The following is a 20,929-nucleotide window of genomic DNA, read 5'->3' as shown; positions in this document are numbered from 1 at the left end:
CTCCTAAGTCACCTCTCGGCCTCCCTCCCGCTGCCTCAAGTCAGCAAAAATACCTCCCTGCGCAGAATGCCATATGTGTGCTGGTGCCGGCTGTGATGTCAGGGCAGCTGCCCAATGGGAGCCCAGGGACGGGGCCCGGGAGTCTGCCCCGTGGGCTCCCTCATAAGGACCAGGGACAGCCCCAGTCCCCACTGAGGGTGTCTATACCGGGACAGGTTGGGTGGGCTCCCCTGTCGGATACTGGGCGCCGAGGAGGGCCATGGTCTGCTGAGCGGCAAGGGACGCGAGGTGGGAGACACTCGGAGACCAACTGATCGGCCGGGGCTTGTGAGGGGCAGAGACAGGCCAAGCCCGGGGGGGACGGGGCTTACAGCGCTGGTGGGGCAGCCATGGAGAACTCCCACGCAAAGACTGTGGAGGAGTGTCTGGCCTACTTTGGTGTGAGTGAGAACTCTGGCCTGACACCTGAACAGGTGAAGAAGAACCTGGACAAATATGGTCCCAACGGTAAGTGCTGACAGCTCGCCCCGCATCCTCACACACCCGGCTGGACCGGCCACCGGGATGGGGAGAGAGAAGAAGAGGAGAGAGGCGGAGCGAGAAAGAGACTGAGAAAGGAAGAAGGATGGAGAATGAGGAACAGAGAGTTTGCTTGTGTATGGGGTGGGGGGGAGAGAGAAATGTCTGGGGCTGGGGAGCGAGAAAGAAGCAGGCAGACAGAGATGGAGAGAATGGAACAGGTGGCTAAGGATGCATGGGGTTGGCTGGACACAGAGAGGCAGGGTTGGAGCAAGAGACACTGAGTGAGGCTGGCATCAGCCACTGGGCCCTGGGAGGGGCGTAGCAGCGTGAGGGGAGCCAGGTGTCAGGGCAAGAATCAGCAGGGCTCCCGGAGCTGTGTATCAGAGCCCCGGGAGCCGTGTATCGGAGCCAGGAGAGCCGCATATCAGAGCCCCAGGAGTCGCGTATCAGAGCCCAGGGAGCCGCGTGTCGGAGCCAGGGGAGCCGTGTATCGGAGCCCCGGGAGCCGTGTATCAGAGCCCAGGGAGCCACTTATTGGAGCCCAGGGAGCTGTGTATCGGAGCCCAGGGAGCTGTGTATCGGAGCCCAGGGAGCTGTGTATCGGAGCCAGGGGAGCCGCGTATCAGAGCCTGGGGAGCCGCGTATCGGAGTCAGGGTCGGAGCTGTGTATCGGAGCCTGGGGAGCCAGGTATTGGAGCCCCAGGAGCCGCGTATCGGAGCCTGGGGAGCCGCGTATCGGAGTCAGGGTCGGAGCCGTGTATCAGAGCCCGGGGAGCCACGTATCAGAGCCCCGGGAGCTGCGTATCGGAGCCCTGGGGAGCCGCGTATCGGAGCCCGGGGAGCCACATATCGGAGTCAGGGTCGGAGACTATCACAGAGAAGCCAAAGATGCAGACACAGGCAAGGCCCAGCCGTCCTGGGGACAAGGCAGCTGCTCCTTGGCTAAGAATAACCCGCCTGTAATTCCCTCTGGAATGGATCGGACACCAGAGATGCTGCATGGGGTGGAGGGCATCCTTCACGCTACGCTTCCTGTCCTGGGACAGGGTTAAGGGGAGCCCCTAATGCCCGCGGGGCAGGAAAGTCCTGTGCTGGGCCAGCATGTGTGGAATTGATGGGTGGCTCAGACTGCAATTGGGGATGGGCATGATCCCAACCGCACCACGGTGCCCCTCCAGCTTCCTGCCACCCCCGAGCCCCACTGGGCTTGGTGCAGGTCCCAGAGCAGCAGGCCAGCGAGCTCGGAAAATCTCAGCCCAGCTCGGGTCACCGCAGGAGGGCGTGTGAGTGAGTACTTGTGTGTGAACGAATATGTTTGGCTGCATCTAGGTGTGTACGGGCGTGTTTCTGTATGTGTGAAGGCGTGTTCACAAGTGTGTGGGTGTGTGTTACATGTATGTGCAGGTGTGTTCACGTGTGTGAGGGCATGTTTACATGTCTGAGGATGTGTTTACACCAGTGGGGATGTGCGCACCCCATTCTCTGCGTGTCTGTGCAGCCCCAGCTAGGGAAATGTAGGGCCCCGGTACCTCATTTCAGCTGGGCCCACCCCTCTCCCATTTCACCCCATTAATTTTTGGGGGTCCTGCCCCCCCTTTCCTCTTCCTGTCAGCCCTGTGTGTGTCTCAGTGGGTCATGCACACACACACTCTCTCCCCTTAGCCTGGCAAAGGCGCCAGGGTTCGAGGCCCCATGCCCTGTGCAACGCTGGGCTGGGTTGTTGTGCCCCAGGCCAATGAACCCATCGGCCCCTGTTTGTGTGGCATGTCCCCTCATCTGGGGCTCGTTCCTATCTCCCCAGCTTGCAGCATGTACTCTGCCCCGGGGGTTCCCCGCTCACGGTGCTAACCAGCCTCTTCTCCTCTCTTCCTTCGCTCCTGCGGCGGTGTCTCCTTGGGCAGAGCTCCCAGCAGAGGAAGGTGAGTCCCAGCCACTGGTGGCCCCAAAACCACAAAGTGCCAGAGCCCATGGCAGCCACTGCCGGCCACATCCTCAAGCCAGCCCCAGCCTCTCTCTAACGGAAACCCTGGGTCCCCCCCATTAACTCAGGGCCACCAGGGCCCACGGCCCCCTCCAATAGCCCAGTGCCCTCCATTGCCCTATAACTTTACCCCTGTGGGCAGCACCCTCACCCCAGTGCCCCCAAGGCCCTCCCCTGCCCCACAACCTGGCTCCCCAGCTCTGATCCCCATTCTGGCTGCAGCCCCTGGGACTTGCAGGGCTGCCCGTTTTGGTTGCATGGATTCCTGGAGCTTTCATCACCTGACACAATCTTTAATTCCTGGTGACTCCAGGGCAGTCCTGGAGGTCTGGCACCCTAGTGACTTGGTGTCCCTGCCTGTGACCCGCTGTGTCCCCACACCCAAGGAAAATAGGGGGGGATCCCTGCCGGGGGCTGGGGGGGTCCCTGCTGCTCCCTGACCCTGCCCCACTCCCCAGGCAAGTCCATCTGGGAGCTCGTGGTGGAGCAGTTTGAGGACCTGCTGGTGCGAATCCTGCTGCTGGCGGCCTGCATCTCCTTCGTGAGTGACGGGGGGCTGGGGTCCCAGGGTGCGGGAGGGGCTGCATCTCCTTCGTGAGTGACGGGGGGCTGGGGTCCCAGGGTGCGGGAGGGGCTGCATCTCCTTCGTGAGTGACGGGGGGCTGGGGTCCCAGGGTGCGGGAGGGGCTGCATCTCCTTCGTGAGTGACGGGGGGCTGGGGTCCCAGGGTGCGGGAGGGCCTGCATCTCCTTCGTGAGTGACGGGGGGCTGGGGTCCCAGGGTGCGGGAGGGGCTGCATCTCCTTCGTGAGTGACGGGGGGCTGGGGTCCCAGGGTGCGGGAGGGGCTGCATCTCCTTCGTGAGTGACGGGGGGCTGGGGTCCCAGGGTGCGGGAGGGCCTGCATCTCCTTCGTGAGTGACGGGGGGCTGGGGTCCCAGGGTGCGGGAGGGGCTGCATCTCCTTCGTGAGTGACGGGGGGCTGGGGTCCCAGGGTGCGGGAGGGGCTGCATCTCCTTCGTGAGTGACGGGGGGCTGGGGTCCCAGGGTGCGGGAGGGCCTGCATCTCCTTCGTGAGTGACGGGGGGCTGGGGTCCCAGGGTGCGGGAGGGCCTGCATCTCCTTCGTGAGTGACGGGGGGCTGGGGTCCCAGGGTGCGGGAGGGGCTGCATCTCCTTCGTGAGTGACGGGGGGCTGGGGTCCCAGGGTGCGGGAGGGCCTGCATCTCCTTCGTGAGTGACGGGGGGCTGGGGTCCCAGGGTGCGGGAGGGCCTGCATCTCCTTCGTGAGTGACGGGGGGCTGGGGTCCCAGGGTGCGGGAGGGCCTGCATCTCCTTCGTGAGTGACGGGGGGCTGGGGTCCCAGGGTGCGGGAGGGGCTGCATCTCCTTCGTGAGTGACGGGGGGCTGGGGTCCCAGGGTGCGGGAGGGGCTGCATCTCCTTCGTGAGTGACGGGGGGCTGGGGTCCCAGGGTGCGGGAGGGGCTGCATCTCCTTCGTGAGTGACGGGGGGCTGGGGTCCCAGGGTGCGGGAGGGGCTGCATCTCCTTCGTGAGTGACGGGGGGCTGGGGTCCCAGGGTGCGGGAGGGGCTGCATCTCCTTCGTGAGTGACGGGGGGCTGGGGTCCCAGGGTGCGGGAGGGGCTGCATCTCCTTCGTGAGTGACGGGGGGCTGGGGTCCCAGGGTGCGGGAGGGGCTGCATCTCCTTCGTGAGTGACGGGGGGCTGGGGTCCCAGGGTGCGGGAGGGCCTGCATCTCCTTCGTGAGTGACGGGGGGCTGGGGTCCCAGGGTGCGGGAGGGGCTGCATCTCCTTCGTGAGTGACGGGGGGCCTGGGGTCCCAGGGTGCGGGAGGGGCTGCATCTCCTTCGTGAGTGACGGGGGGCCTGGGGTCCCAGGGTGCGGGAGGGGCTGCATCTCCTTCGTGAGTGACGGGGGGCCTGGGGTCCCAGGGTGCGGGAGGGGCTGCATCTCCTTCGTGAGTGACGGGGGGCCTGGGGTCCCAGGGTGCGGGAGGGGCTGCATCTCCTTCGTGAGTGACGGGGGGCCTGGGGTCCCAGGGTGCGGGAGGGGCTGCATCTCCTTCGTGAGTGACGGGGGGCCTGGGGTCCCAGGGTGCGGGAGGGGCTGCATCTCCTTCGTGAGTGACGGGGGGCCTGGGGTCCCAGGGTGCGGGAGGGGCTGCATCTCCTTCGTGAGTGACGGGGGGCCTGGGGTCCCAGGGTGCGGGAGGGGCTGCATCTCCTTCGTGAGTGACGGGGGGCCTGGGGTCCCAGGGTGCGGGAGGGGCTGCATCTCCTTCGTGAGTGACGGGGGGCCTGGGGTCCCAGGGTGCGGGAGGGGCTGCATCTCCTTCGTGAGTGACGGGGGGCCTGGGGTCCCAGGGTGCGGGAGGGGCTGCATCTCCTTCGTGAGTGACGGGGGGCCTGGGGTCCCAGGGTGCGGGAGGGGCTGCATCTCCTTCGTGAGTGACGGGGGGCCTGGGGTCCCAGGGTGCGGGAGGGGCTGCATCTCCTTCGTGAGTGACGGGGGGCCTGGGGTCCCAGGGTGCGGGAGGGGCTGCATCTCCTTCGTGAGTGACGGGGGGCCTGGGGTCCCAGGGTGCGGGAGGGGCTGCATCTCCTTCGTGAGTGACGGGGGGCCTGGGGTCCCAGGGTGCGGGAGGGGCTGCATCTCCTTCGTGAGTGACGGGGGGCCTGGGGTCCCAGGGTGCGGGAGGGGCTGCATCTCCTTCGTGAGTGACGGGGGGCCTGGGGTCCCAGGGTGCGGGAGGGGCTGCATCTCCTTCGTGAGTGACGGGGGGCCTGGGGTCCCAGGGTGCGGGAGGGGCTGCATCTCCTTCGTGAGTGACGGGGGGCCTGGGGTCCCAGGGTGCGGGAGGGGCTGCATCTCCTTCGTGAGTGACGGGGGGCCTGGGGTCCCAGGGTGCGGGAGGGGCTGCATCTCCTTCGTGAGTGACGGGGGGCCTGGGGTCCCAGGGTGCGGGAGGGGCTGCATCTCCTTCGTGAGTGACGGGGGGCCTGGGGTCCCGGGGTGCGGGAGGGGCTGCATCTCCTTCGTGAGTGACGGGGGGCCTGGGGTCCCGGGGTGCGGGAGGCGCTGCATCTCCTTCGTGAGTGACGGGGGGCCTGGGGTCCCGGGGTGCGGGAGGGGCTGCATCTCCTTCGTGAGTGACGGGGGGCTGGGGTCCCGGGGTGCGGGAGGGCCTGCATCTCCTTCGTGAGTGACGGGGGGCTGGGGTCCCGGGGTGCGGGAGGGCCTGCATCTCCTTCGTGAGTGACGGGGGGCTGGGGTCCCGGGGTGCGGGAGGGCCTGCATCTCCTTCGTGAGTGACGGGGGGCTGGGGTCCCGGGGTGCGGGAGGGGCTGCATCTCCTTCGTGAGTGACGGGGGGCTGGGGTCCCGGGGTGCGGGAGGGCCTGCATCTCCTTCGTGAGTGACGGGGGGCTGGGGTCCCGGGGTGCGGGAGGGGCTGCATCTCCTTCGTGAGTGACGGGGGGCTGGGGTCCCGGGGTGCGGGAGGGGCTGCATCTCCTTCGTGAGTGACGGGGGGCTGGGGTCCCAGGGTGCGGGAGGGGCTGCATCTCCTTCGTGAGTGACGGGGGGCTGGGGTCCCAGGGTGTGGGAGGGGCTGCATCTCCTTCGTGAGTGATGGGGCCTGGGGGGTCCCAGAGTCCTGCAGCTCCATGATTGGCTGGGGGGGTCCCAGAGGGCTGGGGAAGAAGCTATGGTGGGAAGGGAGCTCTCTATGTATAACATGGGAACTGAGGAGTAAATTTTAGTGTGAGAGGCTGGTATGTCCTGGGACACCCATTGGGGAAGAGACTGGAAGTCAGGACTCCTAGGTTCTATCCCTGGCTCTGGGATGGGAGCGGGGTCTAGTGGTTAGAGCAGGGGGGACTGGGAGTCAGGATTTCTGGATTCTATTCCTGACCCTGCCACAGGCTCTCTGTGCCTCAGTTTCCCCCTTTTGAGCAGGGCAGGGTGAAGTCTGGATCACTCCTGTGTGCAAACTACTGGGAGATGCTGGGGGACAGGTGTCCCTGGGGAAGGGCCAGGGGTACGGTCCCACCCCACTCCATCCAGGCCCCATGCTGTGTCTCTGTGGCAGAGGTGCTGGGGGCCCGGGGCTCCTCAGGCCAGGAGGGGAGCAGGCTTTGGGAGTCATCTTGCATTGTCCTTCACCATGACCTTTCTGTGCGGAGGCCTGGCCCAGGCCCGCCCGGAATTCAGTCTTGAAGGTTTCAGTGTCGGCTCCGGAGAGGCAGCATCTCAAGTGTCAGCAGCTGGGCCAGGGCTGCGAGTGGAAAGAGGGAGCCAGGGCTCAGGAGTGGAAGGAGGGAGGCCCAGGGCTTCGTCTGGCAGGTGTTAAAGAATGGGAGACCCTGCCTGGATAGGCAGTGGTGGGGGGAGGAGCCCCTCCCCCAAGTGATTCTCCCCCCATGTCCCCTTGATCTTGATATGTACTGGGGGGGGGAGGGTGGCGACAGCTGGGCCCCCCGTCCGCTTGCGTGAGTGCAAGAGGCCTGTAAACTGATCTCAATCTCACTGGGCCTTGGATGAAACCTGAGTGGGCACAGTTGGGTCCAGCCTGGGCAAGGCTGCCCCATCCCTGTGTGTAACTGTGTGTGTTTGGCAGGTGGGGGGGGAGAGGGGGCTGATGTCTGTGCGAAAGTGGCAGACACTTGGGGGGGGTCTGTGTGAGTGTGTGCATACACGTGTGGCTGTATTGCTGCAGTGGGCGTTAGAGAGCTGGCCCCTGTGTCTGAGGAGGTGTGTATTGTGCTGCACGTGTGCATGCCTGGGGGTGTGTCTGTGCAGCAGTGCTTCGCTTGGTAGGGGTGGGGTGTGTCTGTGCAGGGGGGGTGTGTGAAATCCAGTTATTCCCTGAGTCAGAGCAGCCGGAGGGGACACCCTCAGGAGCCCTGGGGCAGTAAACCTGCAGCTAACCAAGCTGATTGTGACCAGGTAGAGGGGATGGGCCAGAAATGGAAGCTATTTTGCGATAAAATAGATTGATGAGCGTGTATGGAGATAGATTAGATTAGATTAGATTGGGTGGATGGGGATAGATAGATAGATAGATAGATAGATAGATAGATAGATAGATAGATAGATAGATAGATGGGGTATATGACGAGATCCCTGGGGTGCAACATGGCACTGTGGGACCGCTGTGTCCTCTTAACTCAGTAAGCTGGATTGTCTCTCACAATGCCTTACTGATGACAAGCAGCAAACCTCTCCCATGCTGTTTTCACTGAACAGGTAATCATCAAGTGATCCTTATCTTTTTTGAGATGGGGTGACCACATCTGCAGGCAGTATTCAAGAAGTGGGCGTACCATGGATTTATATACAGGCAACATGATATTTTCTGTCTTATTATCTCTCCCTTTCTTAATGATTCCAAACATTCTGTTCGCTTTTGTGATGGCTGCTGCGCATTGAGGGGATGTTTTCAGAGAACTCTCCACAATGGCTCCAAAATCTCCTTCCTGAGTGGTGACAGCTAATTTAGACCCATCATTTTATATGTATAGTTGGGTTTATGTTTTCCAATGTGCATTACTTTGCATTTATCAACACTGAATTTCACCTCCCTTTTGTTGCCCAGTTACCCAGTTTTGTGAGATCCTTTTGTAATTCTTCACATTCTGCCTGGGATTTAACTATCTTGAGTAGTTTTGTATCATCTGCAATTTTTTCCACCTCATTGTTTACCCCCTTTTCCAGATCATTTATCAATATGTTGAATAGGACTGGGCCCAGTACAGACCCCTGGGGGACACCACTATTTACCTCTCTCCATTCTGAAAACTGACCATTTATTCCTACCCTTTGTTTCCTCTCTTTTAACCAGTTACAGATACATGAGAGGACCTTCCTTCTTATCCCACGACAGTTTACTTTGCTTAAGAGCCTCTGGTGAGGGACCTTGTCAAAGGCTTTCTGAAAATCTAAATTCATTTTATCCACTGGATCCCTCTTGTCCACATGCTTGTTGACCTCCTCAAAGAATTCTAGTAGATTGGTGAGGCATGATTTCTCTTAACAAAAACCGTGTTGACTCTTCCCCAACATATGTTCATCTATGTGTCTGACAATTTTGTTCTTTACTATAGTTTCAACCAGTTTGCCCACTACTGAAGTCAGACATACTGGCCTGTGATTGCCGGAGTCTCCTCTGGAGCCCTTTTAAAAAATTGGCATCACATTAGCTATGCTCCAGTCATTTGTTACAGAAGCTGATTTAAATCATAGGTTACAAACCACAGTTAGTAGTTCTGCAATTTCACATTTGAGTTCCTTCACAACTCTTGGGTGAATAGCATCAGGTCCTGGAGACTTATTACTGTTTAGTTTATCAATTTGTTCCAAAACCTCCTCTAAAGACACTGCAATCTTGGACATTTCCTCAGATCTGTCACCCAAAAAGAATGGCTCAGTTTGGGAATCTCCCTCACAACCTCAACAGTGAAGACTGATGCAAAGAATTCATTTAGTTTCTCTGCAATGGCCTTATCGTCCTTGAATGCTCCTTTAGCATCTCGATCGTCCAGTGACCCCACTGGTTGTTTAGCAGGCTTCCTGCTTCTGATGTACTTAAAAACATTTTTGCTATTACTTTTTGAGTCTTTGGCCAGCTGTTCTTCAAATTCTTTTTTGGCCTTCCTACTTGTATTTTTACACTTCATTTGCCAGAGTTCATGCTCCTTTCTATTTTCCTCACTAGGATTTAACTTCCACTTTTTAAAGGATGCCTTTTTACCTCTCACTGCTTCTTTTACCTTGTTGTTTAGCCACGGTGGCTCTTTTTTGGTTCTCTTACTATGTTTTTTAATTTGGGGTATACATTTAAGTTGAGCGTCTATTATGGTGTCTTTAAAAAGTTTCCATGAAGCTTGCAGGGGTTTCACTTTTTGCGCTGTACCTTTTAATTTCTGTTTAACTAACTTCCTCATTTTTGTGTTGTCCTCCTTTCTGAAATTAAATGCTACAGTGTTGGACTGCTGTGGTGTTTTCCCTGCCACAGGGATGTTAAATTTCATTATATTATGGTCATTATTACCAGCTCTATTCACCTCTTGGACCAGATCCTGTGCTCAATTTAGGACTAAATCAAGAATTGCCTCTCCTCTTGTGAGTTCCAGGACTAGCTGCTCTAAGAATCAGTCATTTAAGGTGTCAAGAAGATTTATCTCTACATCCCTTCCTGAGGTGATATGTACCCAGTCAATATGGGGGTAGTTGAAATCCCCCATTATTATTGAGTTTTTTATTTTTATAGCCTCTCTAACCTCCCTGAGCATTTCACAGTCACTATCACCATCCAGGTCAGGTGGTCAGTAGTATCTCCCTACTGCTATCTATCTATCTATCTATCTATCTACCCATACATCCCCATACATCCCCATACACCCCTGGATCCTGGGCAGGGTCTGTGCAGCACTTGGCTTACGGGGACTCCTGATCTCAGTTGAGGTCTGTGCAGCACCTGGGACAAGACTCCATTGTGATAGAAATAGCCAAGAGAGTAATGAGTGTCGGGAGCTAGGTAGCTACCTGCGGGAGTGTGAGGTAGGGTGTTGTGCGCTGTGTGTGCGAATGGGAAGGACTGTAATGCTCCGAGTGATGGGCTGGGGTGTAATATTTGCAGAGGCCTGTGTGGGATGTATGTGAGAGAGACACACATGTAGTTCTGGGGGTATGGAGTGGGGTGTAGTGCTCTGGCTGTGTGTTTAAGAAGCTGAAGTGCTCTGGGCATCTATGGGAGGTGTGCAAGTGTGTAGCTAGGTGGGGGAAGGAGAGAGGTGTAGCACTATGTGTGTGTGTGTGAGGGAGAGAGAGTGAGGGTGTAGAACTGTATGTGTGTCCGGGGGAGGATGTAGAGTTGTGGAGAGGTGTAGCACTTTTGCTATGTGGCGTGAAGGGTGTAGTGCTCTGGCTGTGCATCTAAGTGGGTGTAGCCCTCTATGGGGGGAGGGTGTAGCTCTGTGGAGGAGAGGGGAGAGGTGCAGCACTGTGTAAGTGTGTAGTTCTGTGTGTGCGTGTGGGAGAGTATAGTGGGGAGGGGGTTGTATCTCTCTGGCCATGTGGGTGAGAAGGGTGCAGCTCTGTGGAGGTGGAGGGGGAGTAAAGAGTGTAGCTCTCTGGTCATGTGGGTGGGAGGGGCGTAGAACTCTGTGTGGGGAGGGTCATGGTGAAGGTCTGGGGCTATGGCTGTGGGGGAAGGGGTGTAGTATTTAAGGGTGCATGGGTGTGTGTGGGAGGGTGTAGCTGTGTGAAGGAGGGGAACGGAGAGCTGTAACTCCCTGGCCATATGGGTGGGAAGGGTGTAGCACTCTGGATTTGTGTAGCTCTGTGGAGGAGGGGAAGGGAGGGCTGTAGCTCTCCAGCCATGGGATGGGAAGGGTGACTTGTGCTGTGCTTGGGGAGCTCTGTAGGTCACACAGACGTGACCTGGTTGTGGCTCTGCCCCTCATAGGTGCTGGCCTGGTTTGAGGAAGGTGAGGAGACAATCACTGCATTCGTGGAGCCATTTGTCATTCTCCTGATCCTCATCGCCAATGCCATCGTAGGAGTCTGGCAGGTAACCAGGGGCCAGCGACCACCCCCTCTATGTGCTAAGCAGGGTCAGGCCAGATCAGTATCTGGATGGGAGACTGCTGAAGTGACCCGGGAGATAGCGCAGGAGACTTAGAAGTGGTCACTGACATCAATGTCTCATCCCAGAATGGGGTTCCATCTTGGCACCGGGCAATGGGCCCCTGTGTAAACAGCCACGTGCACCACCCCAGAGGTGGCCGCACCTCAACACCAAGTGACGGATTGCTGTGTAAACAGCCAACAGCAACCCAACCCACATCTCATTGCCGGTTGAGGGGGGTCACCCAGTTCACCCAGCCCCCGGGGGGCTGTGGGCAGGTGGGTGTGACTTTTTGTGCTGCCCTGGCAGGAGAGGAACGCTGAAAACGCCATTGAGGCCCTGAAGGAGTATGAACCCGAGATGGGCAAGGTGTACCGCGCAGACAGGAAGTCTGTGCAGAGAATCAAGGCCCGGGACATGGTCCCCGGTGACATCACCGAGGTGGCTGGTGAGTGTGTGGCAGTGAGCACATCAAGGTGCTGAAGGCACCATGGAGCAAATGGCACGGGGCATCCCCGGGCAATGGTTAAACACACCCTGTGTACTGAGGGTTGAAGGGTTGGGATGACGTCCCAACCATGCTGTTGCCATGATTACCCACAATGCCCTTGAAGAGTTGCCAATGCTCCTCACCCGTCCCCTCTGCGAGGGTGTCGGGGCTGTGGGGGCTGGCTGAGCAGGGCTTCCCAGCCTCTCTCGGCCTTGTTTACTGCCTGGCCCCAGCCTGCCCTGACCCTGGCTTGTGGGGCAGACGCAGCCTCATTCTCCCCGGGCTGAGAGGCGGGTGTTTGGGAACAGACAGTCCCTGGCCCCGTCTGAAAGCGGAGCTCCGTGGAATCCCCTTTGCGCTGCACTTGTTCAGTGACAGGTGTTCCCGGGCCTGGGCTTCAGCCAACTGCCCCCGCCCCCTGCCCCCCCCCCGCCCGCCTGGGGGGAGAGACCCTGTGTCCCCTGCCCTGGCCCCGTCTCCATCCCTCCCTGCAGGCTGGGGGGTGGCCTTATATCCCCCTTCCCAGTGCCCCCCAGCCGTGCCAGCCAGCCAGCCGGGAGCCCTGACCTCGCCATCTCCTTGAGAGCCCCCTGGGCAAAGAGGGGGGGCTGAGGCGCTGGGCGCTCCTTCTATGGGCAGTGCCAAGCGGCCGGGGCAGCAGGAATGTGATGAGCCAGGGTTACGAGGACATGGCCAGCAGGACATAGAGGGCACTAAGGAGGGGGAGGAGGGAGACACTTACTGAGCTTACAGGAAGGGTCCCAGCGGAGAGGGGCAGCTAGGGTTACACTGCTGGGGGGCCTGATCCCCGGCTGGAATAGCGGGGCTGGTGCCCCGGCTAGGGGTGGACAGGGAGAAAAGATCCAGCATTTCCTCTCCCTGTATAACCTCTTCCACACCCCTGGCTGTCTGGCTCCCTCCCTCGGTGTGGTCTCCTGGTGTTGTGTGTTGCTGACACCCAGGGGCCGTGTACCCCCAGCTGCTGCTCCAACACTCTCAACCCCGGCCCTGGGGAATTCAGTGCCTTGTACCCCAGGGATGAGCTGGTCCAAAGTCACACAGCCCCCTCACCCTTTTGCCCTGAGCGTCCCCTGCAGCCCTGCTGAGAGGGGGTGGGGTGCAGGGTCTGCCCTCCAGACTCTGGTAGTGGGGACACTCCTTCCCCCGTGTCCATCCATCACAGCGTGTCTTGTGCCTCTCCCTGCAGTGGGTGACAAGGTGCCAGCTGACATCCGGATCATCTCCATCAAATCCACCACCCTGCGTGTGGACCAGTCCATCCTGACAGGTTAGGGTCTGGTGGGGGGCAAACCAGCCTGGGAGCTGGGCTGCGGGGAAAAGAACTGGGGTGGGGGCTGGGCTGGTGGGGAAGGACTGGGTTGGGGGCCTAAGGACAGCAAATCTGGTCTGGGGGGGACAGAACTGTGGGGCAGGCATGAGAAATTCAAGCTTGTGATTGTGAGTCTGTAGCCCTGGGGGATAACAGTAGCCAGTGCAGCAGGTCTGTGAGTGTCTGGGGAGGGTGTACGTTGGGGGGGTGTCTGGGAGGTGTTTGTGTGGGTGTCACTGTGTGTGTGGGGGGGTGTCTCTCTGGGTGATTTTGCCTCTCTGACTGTCCATGTGTCTGTCGGTGGGTGAGTGGGTCTCGCTGGGGTGGAGGAGGGCGTCTCTAAGCTCCTGTTCCGCTCCCTGTGTGTGTGTGTGTCTGGGCCTGTTTGCATCTGTGGGTGCCTATCTGTCCATGTAGTGGGGATGTCGGGTGTCTGTCTGGCAGGACTCCTGGTGCCCTCATCCCGTGTGCTCAGCCCTCTCTGCTCCTCCTGCCAGGTGAGTCTGTCTCGGTAATCAAGCACACGGAACCTGTCCCAGACCCTCGTGCTGTCAACCAGGACAAGAAGAACATGCTCTTCTCAGTGAGTGTTGCATGAGGGCTTGAATATCGCTTCCCCCATGCTGAGGGCTGCCCCTCTTCCCCCCAGCCAGAGAGCTGTCCCCCAGGTCACCCCCGTCATGGACTCCCAGGCCCTGTGCTCTCTCTCAGCTCCGTACGGCCCCTGGGAGGAACCCCCTTCAATGTGACAGCCCTTCTCGGGGGTCCACTCTCTCTCGGGGGTTAAGCCCTGGGCTCCGGTGCCTCCTGGAACTGCACCTCTCTGAGCCTTCAGCATGCCCGTCTCTGCCGTGGGCCCCCTCAGGGAGTCCTCTCGCTCTGGCCCCCCGGGGCCTCCACCCCCAGAGGGAGCAATGCCCCCCGATCTCCAGCCTGCAGTGACTCAGCCAGCGTAACACAGGAGGTTTATTGAGCATCTGAACCCAGCACAGGCAGTTCTCAGGGCCCTCAGGCCTGGCCAGTCTCAGCACCATCCAGCTGGGTCTGTCCCCATCCAGGTGGGCTCCGGCTGTTCTCTCTCCCCCGAGTCCAGCAGCCCGCTCCTTCCAGCCGAGCCTCCTATATCACCTCTCCCCTTGGCCCCTCCTTGTCCTTTGTGTTCGGTCCTGGGCAAACAGATCACCTGGGACTAGTGGTGCAAGTAGAAATCATTTCTTGCCCGTACTACACTCATGGGAGGGACACAAAAGAGGGCATGTGACCTCCCCAGGTGACCCTCCATGTGACTCCTCTCTGCCCTGCCCCCAGCCCAGGGCCCCCATGCTCTGCCCGTCTCCTCCGACACCCCCCCTTACATGTCTAAAATTTTATGCTTTGGGCCCCTGGTGCCACCTGTACTTCCAGGTGTCATTGAGGATCCAGCAGCACCCCAAATTGAAAAATTCTTAAATGAAGGACGGATAAGAGGGATAATCACCCCACTTTCCCTTAACATGCTATCAGTGTCTCTCTTATGTTCAAATTAAGCTTCTGCCAGCTTGCCTTTATCTAAGTATTGCTCTCCGCCAGGCACTAGGAAAGCAAAGATGCTGCACCATCTGAGTTTGATGGAAAAGAGGCACAGAACTGTGTGTGCCATGTACATCTTGATAGGACTACAGCCCAAATTGTTTTATTATTTTCCTCAGCATGACATATAGGAGGGGAAATCAAAATCAGCCTGGCAGAACATTCATAAGAACTGTCTCTGGACAGATAAGCAATTGATCAAAATTACATTATCTGATCTCTGGGGCCAAATCCCATTCCCATTGAAATCAAAAGGAGTTTTGCTATTGAGTTCAATGGGAGCAGGCTTTGACATTTGGAGAGGAAAGAACAAAACCACTCAAGCAAGGGCTACGGTTGCTTATACCACAGCTGTCAAAGGTTGCTGACTCGTGAGAAAGTCAGCAAACATCTGATCTTTGTCCATTGCAAGGGAGAAATCAGCAATCAATGAGGTTAGAACAGTCTCTGTACTATTTCCAGCTCATAAGTCCATCTGCAAAGGATCAAGGAATATCAAGGCTCCAGATTACCTTAAAGTCCTCAGTCCCTTGGTTAGAATGCTCCCATTAGTATATGTTCATAGCCCAGAGGCTGGAGCAGGAAAGAGGACAGAGCAGGAAAGGCAAAATAGATATGTTTCCAGACCAGGGCCTTTTAGCTTCTGCCAAGTGCCAAGTAAAGGGAAATCTATTCTCACTGTGAAAGATGGTGTTTGGAGTCACATGGGCAACTTACATGTCCATCACCCCCATCCATATTCTAGTTAGAACATTCACAAAATGTCCATTAAGTGTAGACAGGCATTTTCCACGGTCCAGTGTGAGCTAAGTATTCCTTAATGGGCAATTCAGCTTGACTTGTCCCTTCATGTGCTGGCTAAATATCTTGTGGGCATTACCACAGGAGCAAACATGTAGTAAACAGAGCTAATATTCATAACTTCAGCTACCAAGATGAATACACAGGCATAGAAATAGCATAATCATAAGCTTTCGTGAGCTACAGCTGATGAAGTGAGCTGTAGCTCACGAAAGCTTATGCTCAAATAAATTGGTTAGTCTCTAAGGTGCCACAAGTACTCCTTTTCTTTTTGCGAATACAGACTAACACGGCTGTTACTCTGAAACCTTTTGTCAGTGCAAGCATTCCTCTAATGATTTGGACTTGATGTGATGCAGTATGAATGTCACGGATAATTCAGACCAATGGGGAGAAACAGAATCAAAAACACTGTTTAAACACCTTCCGTTCCCCTCTCTCCCACTCCTCCCCTCTTGAGGTCTCCTGGCCAATTTAACAGCACAATACATATGCTAACAAACTTAAACAAAGCCTTTATTTAAGTTTGTTAGCATATTCATTGTGCTGTTAAAGCCATATAAAGAATGAATGCCCTCCCTAGCCATGTTCTGCTCCTTTAAGGAGCAGAGCGCAGCTCCACCCCCATCTCTGGAGGGTTGGGGCTAGCCCCAAGTCTTTCCGATACCCAATACCTGCTAAAATCTCTTGCTGGTACTGCCTGGGACCCCCTCTCTTCCATCCTTTGTTCCCCTTTGGCTGGAACTGGCTGGTCAGGTCACCGGGGTCCTGTCTCCTCAGCCCATTGTCCTCCCAGTGGCTTGAACCGGCTGACTTCCAAGCTGGAGGGTGGGGAGGGTTCACAGCCACCAGTTGCTAGGGTACCCAATCTCCAGGCCATTGTCTGGGATCCAGGCTGCTAGGCGAGGTCGTACCTGGTCCTCTGCAACAACAAACACCCTCACCCAACCCCTTTTTCCACATGCAGCACACAGGAAAACTGAGGCACCCACAGTGTTCATGCAAACCATTAAGAAAACCCCCCACTTTGTGTCATCCCCACCCTGCACCCCAGCTGGAGTCACTCCCACCCTGCACCCAGCCAGAGAGCTACCCCCCCAGGTCACCCCACCCTGTACCACAGCCAGAGATCTTCCCCTGGGTTACCCCAACCCTGCACCCAACCAGAGAGCTACCCCCAGGGTCATCCCCAACCTTCACTGAGCCAGAGAGCTACCCCCGGGTCACCCCCAGCCTGCAGCTAGCCAGAGAGCTACCCCCTCAGGTCACCCACACCCTGTACCCGAGCCAGAGAGCTATCCCCGGGTTTCCCCCACCCTGCACCCAGCCAGAGAGCTACTCCCCAGGGTCGCCCCCAGACTATAGAGACCTGTCCCTGGGGGTCACCAATGCCCCCAGCCATGCTGGCCAGACAGAGCTTTGCCCCAGTCCCCTGTTTTGGGCTCCACAGGGTCTCCATGCATACCCCCTGTTGGTGCTGCTGCTCCTCCTCCCCTGCCAACACCCCTCACTGCCTCCCCCCTGCAGGGCACCAATGTGGCAGCTGGCAAGGCTGTGGGCATCGTCATTGCCACAGGGGTGGGCACCGAGATCGGGAAGATCCGGGATGAGATGGCAGCCACGGAACAGGATAAGACGCCTCTGCAGCAGAAGCTGGATGAGTTCGGGGAGCAGCTCTCCAAGGTCATTTCGCTCATCTGCGTGGCCGTCTGGCTTATCAATATCGGCCACTTCAACGACCCCGTCCACGGCGGCTCCTGGATCCGTGGTGCCATCTACTACTTCAAGATCGCCGTGGCCCTGGCTGTGGCCGCCATTCCTGAAGGTCAGTCTGTGTGTCTGCAGGGCCTAGGGTCTGCCTGCTCTTCGGACCCATTCCAGGGCCTGAGTGTCCAGGCTCCATATGCAGCCCCCTGGAGGTGAACAGATTCCAGCTGTTCCCAGCCCTGATCCTTCCCGGTCCAGAGCAGGCCCTGGCAGTGACTCCATGGTAACACGCTGGACATTAACCTCTGCTCCCCTCCCTTGCAGGTCTCCCAGCGGTCATCACCACCTGCCTAGCCCTGGGCACCCGCCGCATGGCCAAGAAGAACGCCATTGTCCGGAGCCTGCCATCCGTGGAGACCCTGGGCTGCACCTCAGTCATCTGCTCCGACAAAACCGGCACCCTCACCACCAACCAGATGTCTGTGTGCAAGGTAAGGGGCGCCCCCCCTCCCTGGACAGCCCCCCCATGTGTCCCTGACCCGCATCCCCATGGGCCGCCAGCCCTGACCCTGTCTCTCTGTGTCTCTTGGCAGATGTTTGTTGTTGAGAAGGTGGAGGGAGATGTCTGTTCCCTGAATGAGTTGAGCATCACCGGATCCACCTACGCCCCTGAGGGAGAAGTGTGAGTGACCCCCGATATCCCCCTGACATCCTACATCCCCTGACACTCCCAACTTCAGCATCCCTCATGGCCCCTGACCCCAGCATCCACCATGGCCCTTGACATCCCCAACCCCAGCACCCCCTGACCCCTGACATCCCCCTAACCCCAGCATGCCCCATGACTCTTGACATTCCCATGACCCCTGTGTGACACTCCCCAGGGTAAAACCTGAACCACTAAACTGCTGTGTCCCCTTAACTCTCCAGCCCACAGTGCCTCTTTCAAGGCCTTGCTAATGACAAGCAGCTTCTCTAGACTCTGCGCACACACAGCCATTAGCATGTACAGTCACTCCCAGAAAAGTTACATGAATGTGGTCCCAACCACTCCTGAACTATGACCTGCAAATTCTTAGCCCCAGCCTTGCACCCGAGAAATGTGCATCTTACACTGCTCAGGACCCCCACCCCGAACAGTGTACGCTTGTGAATAGTCCGTCATTCCATCAAAGGGAATGATCATGCACCAGCCTTGTTAACCTGACTAGAGATTCCCCAAACACTTCAACTGGTTTAGATAAAACCAGTTTATTAACCAGAGAATGAGAGAGTTTAAATGATTATAAGTGTTAAGGCACAAAGGTCAGAATGGGTTACAGAAGAAATACAAGATTAACACGCATCTATTTCCTAAACTTTACCCAGGCTAATAGTTTTAAACCAAAAAGGTTTCTCTCACCCAAAAACTTTCAGCAGTCTGTGCTAATTGGAAAGCCTCCCAACCAGGACTACCACCCCCACCCCCAGTTCTCCTATTGTCTTTCACGTGGTCTTGCTGCCGTGAGTGGCGGTGGGGGAGGAGAGGTAATTTGTGTGTTGTGTGTTCTCTATTCTTATACCCCAACCCCTTCTGCTGGAAAAATCCTTGCTGGGTCATGGGGTTAGGCAGTTCCATTGCATATGTAGTCTGTAAACTGTCCTTCATATGAATTGTAAATTCTTTTGTCTATACTTTCCCCCCTTCTTTTGAATGCCCGATTAAACAGGTAATGGCTCTTGAGCATTTGTGCTCAGTCTTTTTTGTTTTTTTCTGGAGAGCTAGTCATAGATTCATAGATATTAAGGTCAGAAGGGACCATTATGATCATCTAGTCCGACCTCCTGCACAACGCAGGCCACAGAATCTCACCCACCCACTCCTGCGATAAACCTCTCATCTATGTCTGAGCTATTGAAGTCCTCAAACCATGGTTTAAAGACTTCAAGGAGCAGAGAATCCTCCAGCAAGTCTATGAGTGTTCTCCAGAATTACAACATATTTTAGCAACACACTTATAGTAAAAGCTCATCATTTTACATGCAGTGCTTTTATATACCTTTTAATGGGACAACGATGTTCAGCAGATTATGAGTTTTCAAATAATACCTCACAAGGTATACTTTGTACAAAATTATATCATAACCATATAAAAGTGCTGAACATGGCAGTACAGGATGTCACACCCTGACTCTCCCAACCCCAGCATCCCCCATGACCCCTGACATCCCTAACTCCAGCATCTCCCATGACCCAAACCCCCAGTATCCTCAGCCACCGTGCAACCCCCATACTCCCACCATCCCCATGACTCCACTCTGTCGCTGACCTCCCCTCTGGGGCAATCTGTCACCATCCTTCATTGCTGCCTCTTGGTGTCCCCTCTCTCCCCCATCTCTGTGTGTCCCTGTCCCTCCCTCCCCTTCCCCATCTCTGTGCACCCCCCTTTCTTTACCACATCTCATCTCCCCCTCACTCCCCTATCCTGTGTCTCTGCAGGCTGAAGAATGACAAGCATGTGAAGGCTGGGCAGTACGATGGGTTGGTTGAACTGGCCACTATCTGTGCCCTCTGCAATGATTCCTCCTTGGATTACAATGAGGTGAACACCCCACATCCCGCCTGGGTCACCCTGCACCCCCAGGTCACCCTGCAACCCCCATTCTCCATCCCACCTGCGTGACCCTGCACCACCCATTCCCCAGATCCCGCCTGGGTCACCCTGCACCCCCCCATTCCCCGCCCTGCCTGGGTCACTCTGCACCCTCCATTCCCCACAACCCACCTGGGTCACCCTGCACCCCCCACGTCACCCTGTCTGGGTCACCCTGCATCCCCCATTCCTAACCCTGCCTGGGTCACCCTGCACGCCCCATTTCCCACATCCCACCTGGGTCACCCTGCACCCACCAGGTCACTCTGCAACCCCCATTCTCCATTACACCTGCATGAACCTGCACCCCCCATTCCCCACCCAGCCTGGGTCACCCTGCACCCCCATTCCCCACATCCCGCCTGGGTCACCCTGCACCCCCCTTCCCTGCCCCGCCTGGGTCACCCTGCACCCCCCAGGTCACCCCGACTGGGTCACCCTCAACCCCCCATTCCGCACCCTGCCTGGGTCACCCTGCACCCCCAGGTCACCCTGCAACCCCCATTCTCCATTACACCTGCGTAACCCTGCACCCCCTATTCCCCACCCAGCCTGGGTCACCCTGCACCCCCCAATACCCACATCCCGCCTGGGTCACCCTGCACCCCCCAGGTCACTCTGCCTGGGTCACCCTGCACCCCACATTTCACCCTGCAACCCCCATTCTCCATTACACCTGCGTGACCCTGCACCCCTCATTCCCCACCCTGCCTGGGTCACCCTGCACCCCCCATTCCCCATCCCTGCCTGGATCACCCTACACCCCCCCAGGTCACCCTGCCTGGGTCACCCTGCACCCCCCATTCCCCGCCCCGCCTGGGTCACCCTGCACCCCCCAGGTCACCCTGCAACCCCCATTCTCCATTATACCTGCATGAGCCTGCACCCCCATTCCCCACCCTGCCTGGGTCACCCTGCACCCCCCGTTCCTCACCATGCCTGGGTCAGCCTTCACCCCCACAGGTCACCCTGCCTGGGTGACCCTGCACCACCCATTCCCCGCCCCGCCTCGGTCACCCTGCACCCCCTAGGTCACCCTGCAACTCCCATTCTCCATTACACCTACGTGACCCTGCACCCCCTATTCCCCACCCAGCCTGGGTCACCCTGCACCCCCCATTCCCCACATCCCGCCTGGGTCACCCTGCACCCCCCAGGTCACCCTGCCTGGGTCATTCTGCACCCCCCAGGTCACCCTGCAACTCCCATTCTCCATTACACCTGCATGACCCTGCACCCCCCATTCCCCA

The 20,929-nt window shown here is 57.8% G+C and overlaps 1 protein-coding gene across 1 annotated transcript in view; it reads left to right on the top strand.

Moving 5' to 3' along the window:
• Window positions 1-208: 208 nt before the first annotated feature.
• Window positions 209-20,929, top strand: part of ATP2A1 (ATPase sarcoplasmic/endoplasmic reticulum Ca2+ transporting 1) — a 37,892-nt gene continuing 17,171 nt past the window's right edge. The window contains exons 1-11 of the mRNA XM_073346364.1: window positions 209-507; window positions 2,424-2,441; window positions 2,962-3,044; window positions 10,988-11,092; window positions 11,459-11,597; window positions 12,847-12,927; window positions 13,467-13,552; window positions 16,867-17,164; window positions 17,371-17,537; window positions 17,640-17,728; window positions 19,526-19,628. Coding sequence (XP_073202465.1) covers window positions 390-507; window positions 2,424-2,441; window positions 2,962-3,044; window positions 10,988-11,092; window positions 11,459-11,597; window positions 12,847-12,927; window positions 13,467-13,552; window positions 16,867-17,164; window positions 17,371-17,537; window positions 17,640-17,728; window positions 19,526-19,628 — 1,287 coding nt within the window. The 5' untranslated portion in view covers window positions 209-389. The remainder of the gene's footprint in view (window positions 508-2,423; window positions 2,442-2,961; window positions 3,045-10,987; window positions 11,093-11,458; window positions 11,598-12,846; window positions 12,928-13,466; window positions 13,553-16,866; window positions 17,165-17,370; window positions 17,538-17,639; window positions 17,729-19,525; window positions 19,629-20,929) is intronic.

The sequence above is a fragment of the Lepidochelys kempii genome, chromosome 6 (genome assembly GCF_965140265.1).
Source record: "Lepidochelys kempii isolate rLepKem1 chromosome 6, rLepKem1.hap2, whole genome shotgun sequence".
NCBI classification, from domain to species: Eukaryota; Metazoa; Chordata; order Testudines; family Cheloniidae; genus Lepidochelys; species Lepidochelys kempii.
Note: the sequence above shows the minus strand (reverse complement) of the source record. Positions and strands in the feature narration are given on the sequence as shown.